The 6897-nt window shown below is 37.6% G+C and overlaps 1 protein-coding gene across 2 annotated transcripts; it reads right to left on the reverse strand.

The window, feature by feature from the left end:
• Window positions 1-340: 340 nt before the first annotated feature.
• Window positions 341-6643, reverse strand: LOC114570061 (protein CutA homolog). Of its 2 annotated transcripts, XM_028600263.1 has the most exons (7): window positions 6469-6639; window positions 5326-5391; window positions 4220-4368; window positions 3085-3144; window positions 2842-2887; window positions 1110-1159; window positions 341-917 (listed from the first exon to the last, which is right to left on the reverse strand). In XM_028600263.1, the coding sequence occupies exons 2-7, from the start codon at window positions 5386-5388 to the stop codon at window positions 818-820; spliced, it is 468 nt and encodes a 155-aa protein (XP_028456064.1). In that variant the 5' UTR covers window positions 5389-5391; window positions 6469-6639; the 3' UTR covers window positions 341-817. The 2 variants fall into 2 exon arrangements, with proteins under 2 accessions (XP_028456064.1, XP_028456072.1); XM_028600271.1 differs by lacking the exon at window positions 5326-5391 and having other exon boundaries at window positions 6469-6643.
• Window positions 6644-6897: the final 254 nt, after the last annotated feature.

Raw genomic sequence — 6897 nt, forward strand, 5'->3', positions numbered from 1 at the left:
TTATATTGTTATTTGAACAGCTGAGCATTTAATCATGAACAAGGTGAAGAAACCTGTTTATTATTTATTCATTTGATTTTGCAACTGTTCACTGAAATAGCCAGTTTCTATGAAACTACTTGTGACATGTCATATTTTTGGGTTTGACTTTGACTGAACTGCTCTCACTTTGCGGAAAACAATATTGGGATATATATCGTATATCGATATTCAGCCAAAATATATTGGGATATGACTTTTGGTCCATATCGCCCAGCCCTATGTACAGGTATACAATATGTACATGTTGTAACTGTTTACTGTACGTTGTTCACCGAAAAAAAAAAAGACTACAAAGCAATTAAAAAAAATAATCCTCCACTTTATTGCAAAAATGCTTCTTTCACAAAAGAAACGAGAAATCCAACTTATGTTGGTTCAAACATTACAGTGGCATGTTCAAACTAGTCAAAGCTGTAGCAGTTGATTCTGCACCTGGTTAACTTTGAAATTCAAAAGACCAAGTCTGCCCTCTAGAGGTAAACATAATGAAAGGGAAAATATTAACACTTACAAGAATCAAATAATGGCTGGAACACGGCAAAGATATTTTGGGTAACATCATAGTTTTGATCTTTTTAAAACACCCAGTGTGTTGCTTATTTACATGAAGGGCACTTTGTCTCATCTTGTAACTCTTGGTCTTGTGCAGTTACTAATAACATTACTGATTTGGATAGTGTCTTGATGTCTTTTTGAGCGAAATAGTAAGTGTTTTTCAGATTCCGTTTTACATCCATCCAGGATTTAATTCATCCACTCGTCCATCGGTCCATCCTTACTCGGGGACAACTTGTCCTATCCATTTGAGGTAGGGCGGGTTGCCTTGGTCAATGGGCAGACTGATGACCTCGGCCACCTCATAAGGATGGTTGGAGCTGGGAGGACAATGAGCAGTTATGAGTCAACTGAGTGCACAGACTGGCACGCGGTGCATATAAACAGCAGTAATTAAAGCAATGCTCTTTGACTGCATGAGTCACAGCAGATAATGGAGCTACAAAGTGTTCCTGGGAGAGTTTAGGCTGGTGCAAAGTGTTTTCTCTATTGAGTTTTAAAAATGAACTTACCGGACATATTCAGCAAGAGCCGGCACCTTGGAACTTCTCGTTTTAATCATCTAAACAGGGGAGAGATGCTGTGTGAGCTCCGCACACTTCCTCACACACTTGATGATGATTTTAGTATTATAAAAATCAACCTATTCTGAGTCTAGGATGCCCCAAAATTGTTTGCCATCTCTCTCACTCAGTATGATAGTCTGTGAAATGCTCATGATCTTTGCCAATCCTGATTAGAGTTTGGTATCATTTGGATTTTTACGATTCCGAACCGATACTTTTAAAACAATTCCGTTTCCTAAAGCGATTCTTGAAAAAAATACGTTTACTAGCGATCATGTGCAGTGAATGGTTAATATGCTTTAATGTCCGTGTTGGTGAGCCCAGAGGGAAAATATGGCATTTTAAAAGTAGCCTACATTTACGATAGCTAGCTAACGGTAGACTACAGAGAAAGTTTGATATTATTTATTTATTTTTTTTATTCTGTTTCAGAGAAATATTTCAGTCGACACATTAAGTGGAACCGAAATGAGGAACCGAAATTTGCATTCTAATCCGCTCTGATTCCTACCGGTTGTGTAGTGGAACCGGGTTTCGGTACCCAACCATAATCCTGATCCCCAAAGTCTTTCTCTACCCTTTCCTGCTCAAATCGCCCTTTGTAAGTGACGCAGGCAATAAAATGAGCACAAGCTAACATCGGTCACAGTTCAACATGAAGTCTGAGATCTCTTCTTACATCAAATCATTTGATGTTACCAAACGCAAATAACCTGCCTTGGCATCACTGATTGAAGCCTAGCCAGAAAAGCACCACTGTGGAAAGTTAAATAACTAGCTTAGTAACGCAAGAGAGAGGATGCCAGATTCTCCACTGACAGCTGATCTTGTTTATTTGTCTTGTCCATTCCCGTCAAAATCCACCTTTTTTATTCCAACATTCTAAAGAAGTTATTGCTAATTATCAATGTCAATAAGCAGTACTGTATTAACAATGGTATTGATAAAATCCCAGCCATACCTCTGTCTAAGTAATTCTATCTGCAGCAGTTAGTACTACACTGTAATGGTAATACATGTGGTAGAAATAACCTAAGCAGCAGTAATGGTTACAGGTACAGTTGCAGGAATAATAGTATTTAACCCTTGTGTCGTCTTCGGGTCAGAAATGACCCGCCACCGGCAGAGAAAACTCTACAAAAATTGAAATATTGCCTTTATTCATATTTCCATGTAAGCCTCATCTTAGCAGGTGTTTACAGGTCCCGAGGCAAGGCGGCATCTAGTATTTGGGATGCAGAGATAATATAAATAAATACTATCTATTCATAAAAAAATATTGTTTGCCATGTAATACATTTCCACTTTAGTGAAGAAAAGCATTATGACAGCTGTGTTGTAATAAAACAAGTGGTGTCTCCATTGAATAAATGCGGTCTTTCTGCAATGTAAAAAAGGGTAACTCAGATATTGACACACTGTGATCGATGACAAGTTGTTTGTTCATCCGAAATAGATTTGGCATTTAAAACTCAATTAAGCTGCTTTATTTTAGGGTTTTGGTTTCAGTGAAGGCGGGTGATTTTTGACCCGGAGGACAACGGGGAGTATACACCATGCGGTTAAGTAATGGTAGCAGGGATAGTAATTGACCTTGTGTTGTAGAAATAGGATTTAGCTACATTTAGAGTGACATCTAGAGCCTAAAATATTACAACATTTAGTCATCAGCACTCACCAGCAGCACTTCATTGTCCTCCTCAATCTTACCCTGCCATTCATATCTGGAAAAAAACAAACAAGACAGAACAAGTAATTTGTCATCTAAAATATCCTTGCGAGTCATCCTTATTTTGTTGGCCTGAAAAAAAAAAAAAACTTCATTCATAACCCGTCATTAAGCAATAACACCCTGTACATATTGAAAACACAAACAACTCAGTCTAGCAGGCCACTGAAAAGCAGCCGTCTCAAAACTTACACAGATGTGATTGCTGGGACAATGTTGACGCACGCAGCTAGTTTCCTTTCCACAATACCCCTGTGAGATAGAAGAAAATAATGAATCAGCCACAAATTAATACATATGAAAGTCAATGCTGAATGCTGTTGACTGAATGGCAGAAATGAAAATAAGCATGCGTTCTGCAGGGTGATGATGTGGAGTACGAGCTAAACTTGTTTCCAATCCAACGGGACATCCTATTTTCATTATGTCCAGCGAGAAACATCAAGAATATAGTTGCATAAGGTTTACTTGATCTTTTATTCTGTAATCATGTTTAAAAAAAAACAAACACACATTTCTAAAACAGAATTAAAGGGTAACTACCATTTTTTTTTTCAACCTGGACCCTATTTTCCTATATTTTTTGTGTCTAAGTGACTGATGGGAACAACAATCTTTGACTTTGGTCCAGTATTAAGCAAGATCGCTGTGGCATTCTAAGTGTCTGACAACATTATGGAAAGGATTTCTAAGGAGGTCGACCTTTCTGTTTAGGAGTAAGATCCTTCTTTTAAACATAAAAACATCCAGGAAATTGCGTTCGCTAAAGCCACCAGACTCCAATAAACACTAATTCTGGCATTGTAAAATGCACCTCATTCAGAGTCGACAGAAACAACATAAAACTACGAAAAGCCGTTTTCCACTTTTCCAACCATCACAACTCTAGTTTAGGTTGAAATAAACACGTAGTTTACCGATTTAAATGTGAAAATATGTTGGCTCTACACACGCTAAAAGTATTGTCTTTTAAACGGAGTCTGGTGGGTTTAGCGCTAGCGACTTCAGAGCTGTTTCTGGTTAAACAGAAAGGTCATAAATAGTTTTTTTAAAAAGGCCTCTCTCTGTAGGGATCCTTTCCATTATGTTGTCAGACACTTAGAATATTAAATAAATCCCTTTTAGTGGACCAAATTGTTGATGCACATTTGACCCATAGGGTTATACTGCAGTCCGGTCTGTGGCTGCCGGTTACAGCTTTCACGTTTAATACTGGACCAATTTCAAAGAATTTAGTTTCTATCAGTCACTTACACACAAAAAAATAGGAAAATAGCGTTGAACAAAAAACAGTAGTCACCCTTTAGGATGTGGCAGATTGTATCACCTGGCCAAGTCTTTAGCCACTGTGTCGTTGGGACAAGTGACGAAGGCTGCAGAGTGTGTACCCGAAGTGTATGTCTCAGACGCCATGGAGAAGGCCCTCAGTCCAACAGTCCTCAGCAGAGGGAACATAAACACACTCAGGAGCACCGTCTGGGAGGAGAACAGGAGGATGACGATGAGACCCAACCAACAAGGCAACAAGCAGACATGCATGTAACTAAGTACATTTACTCAAGTACTGTACTTAAGTACAAATTTGAGGTACTTGTGCTTTAATTGAGTGTTTTTCATTTCATGCCACTTTCTTCTTCTACTCCATTTCAGAGGGAAATATTGTACTTTTTACTCTACTACATTGATCTAAAAGCTATAGTCACTAGTTACTTTAAAAATTAAGATTTTTGCACACAAAACATGTAGTTTCCAAAATACGATTTTTCATTATAAATGAAAAATCCAGCTGAAATGATTAGACCATTAAACACACAACTGTTTGGATCCTTTACAGTTTCTAAATCTGAGGATTTCTTTTTTTTTTTGCATTGAAGTACATTTTCCTGATGATACTTACATACTTTTACTTAACCCTTGTGTTGTCTTTTTTGTTTTCGACACATCACTTTTTTTTTTTGAAGCTTTTTATGTCATTTTTGTGTCACTTTTTTCAATGTTCTTTTGTCTTTTTTTCTTTTCTTCAAATGCTATAAAATAGAATAAAACACCCAAATTCAATGAAGAGTGTACTTACTTGTGAAGAACGTTGTATGGAACCATCCACGTTATTTTCTTTGACAATTTGTTGAAAGAAACCCAAATTTGTGATGTAGAAACTTTTTGAAAATGGGTCAAATTCAACCCGAAGACAACAAGAGGGTTAAGTAACATTTTCAATGCAGGACTTTTACTTGTAACAGAGTACTGGAGTGTGATATTAGTACTTTTAGTCAAATAAAAGATCTGAATACTTCTTCCACCACTGGCAACAAGGCCTCCAAAATACATTACAGCATAGGCATGATGTTTAACAAACATGGAAAAAACCATCCCAAGTGTGTTATTTAGAGACATCTGCATACAGCGTGGAGCATCGAGGAAAATAACACTCACCACAACCAAAGCTCTGAAGGATCCACCTTGCAGTGTCTCTGCACTGGGCAGTCCAATGTGCATTGCCTGAGCGGGTCAAAAACACACCAGTCAGCCAGCCACAGTGGCGAAAGAAGTACTCAGATCCTTAACTTAAAGAATAGACATACCATGGTCTCTAAAAACTCTATTATAAATGCAAATCGTGATTAAAAATGTTAGTAAAAGTGCAGACATATCAGCAAAATGTACTTAAAACAGCAAAAGTAAAAGTGCTCATAATGCAGAATGGCTCCTTTCAAAGTGTTACATTATTATAGAGTGTCCCAAATGATGAGGGTCTTATTTGAGACAGGTAAGGGTAGCACAGGTGGTTTAGCAGGTTCATAATTAATTAAGGACATTGTATGGGGAATTTGGGACACTAAACTGCACGTATACCTTATAATATTCTGTCCTTCACTAACCTCAAAACTGTACTATGACATTAAACCAGATCTTCTTCTGTATGCCGATCTGACGACACATTCTGCTTTATGATGAGTTATGCACAAGTGTAAGGAGCTGCTTGGAATTGAAAATCACTGGAACTTTTCCCTAGTACAAACGTATGTGACGAATACAAATTGATTGATTCATATTTGAGTTTCTTTCCACCACTGGCCAGCCAGCATATTCACATAGTAGTCATTGCTGCCATGTTTCAAATGTGTGAACTGCGAATATGCACAGTTTGAGTATTTTGTATTTTGTACTTTAACTTTGTCCAAATTTAACTTACAGAGTTGTAGTACAGTAACGTTAGCAATAAGCAGTCGTGTCTTCTTCTCTCATTTACTTTACTTTATTTCTTAAGATAAACAGGCAGCTATTTGCACCAAAGGATAATGCAAATGTGACAAAAAACACTTTGTACTAACCTCTTAACTATCATAGTTTCTAGTTTATTGGGTTCTTCAGAGGTGTGTTTAGCTAGCTAGCTAGCTAGCTAGCTAGTAGCGTTACGTTAGCATGTGTGAGCGCTAGCAGTAACGTTGTTATAAGCTTTGGGGACTTTATGACAGGGAAACACTACAAGACTACGGAGCAATACGAGAGGGAAAAAAAGCACCTAACGTTATTCTGTAGCACCAAACTTGTCAAGAGTCATTTTTTGTAACTTACCTTCTGACAGCTGTCTGGCTGTGCTTAGCGAGCGACCCACTACCGTAAAGCGAGTGAGCAGTGTGTTTTTGAAATTGTCGTAAATCAGCAGGCTCTCAAACCATGTATCTATGCTCTCAAAACACGAAGGTTGCCATATTTTCCGTTTTCATTATCTCAAGTTTTGGATGCTAGTGAAAATAAAAATGAATAAATGTAGTAATTGATTTGTTGTTGTCAATATGTTGGCAACGGATAGACGTCATGGTATGGTGCATTTAATGGCGACAATACACCAAAAAAGACAGCATCAATAATGTAAGATGTAGGTTATTGATCTTCAGTATTTACAGCGGGATAAATAAGTATTGAACGAGTCAACATGTATCTCAGTAGCCTAAATATATTTCTGATGGGTCTATTGGCATGACATTTTCACCAGATGTCAGT

Source organism: Perca flavescens, chromosome 2 (assembly GCF_004354835.1).
Source record: "Perca flavescens isolate YP-PL-M2 chromosome 2, PFLA_1.0, whole genome shotgun sequence".
Taxonomy (NCBI): domain Eukaryota; kingdom Metazoa; phylum Chordata; class Actinopteri; order Perciformes; family Percidae; genus Perca; species Perca flavescens.

Excerpts from the sequence above, each read along its gene's own strand:
- LOC114570061 (XM_028600263.1), bottom strand. The coding sequence starts at position 5,388 with ATGCACATTGGACTGCCCAGTGCAGAGACACTGCAAGGTGGATCCTTC. Across the intron at positions 4,369-5,325 it reads CCTTCAGAGCTTTGGTTGTG|ACGGTGCTCCTGAGTGTGTT; the intron begins GTGAGTGTTATT and ends TTCTCCTCCCAG. Across the intron at positions 2,888-3,084 it reads GTCCCAGCAATCACATCTGT|ATATGAATGGCAGGGTAAGA; the intron begins GTAAGTTTTGAG and ends GTTTTTTTCCAG.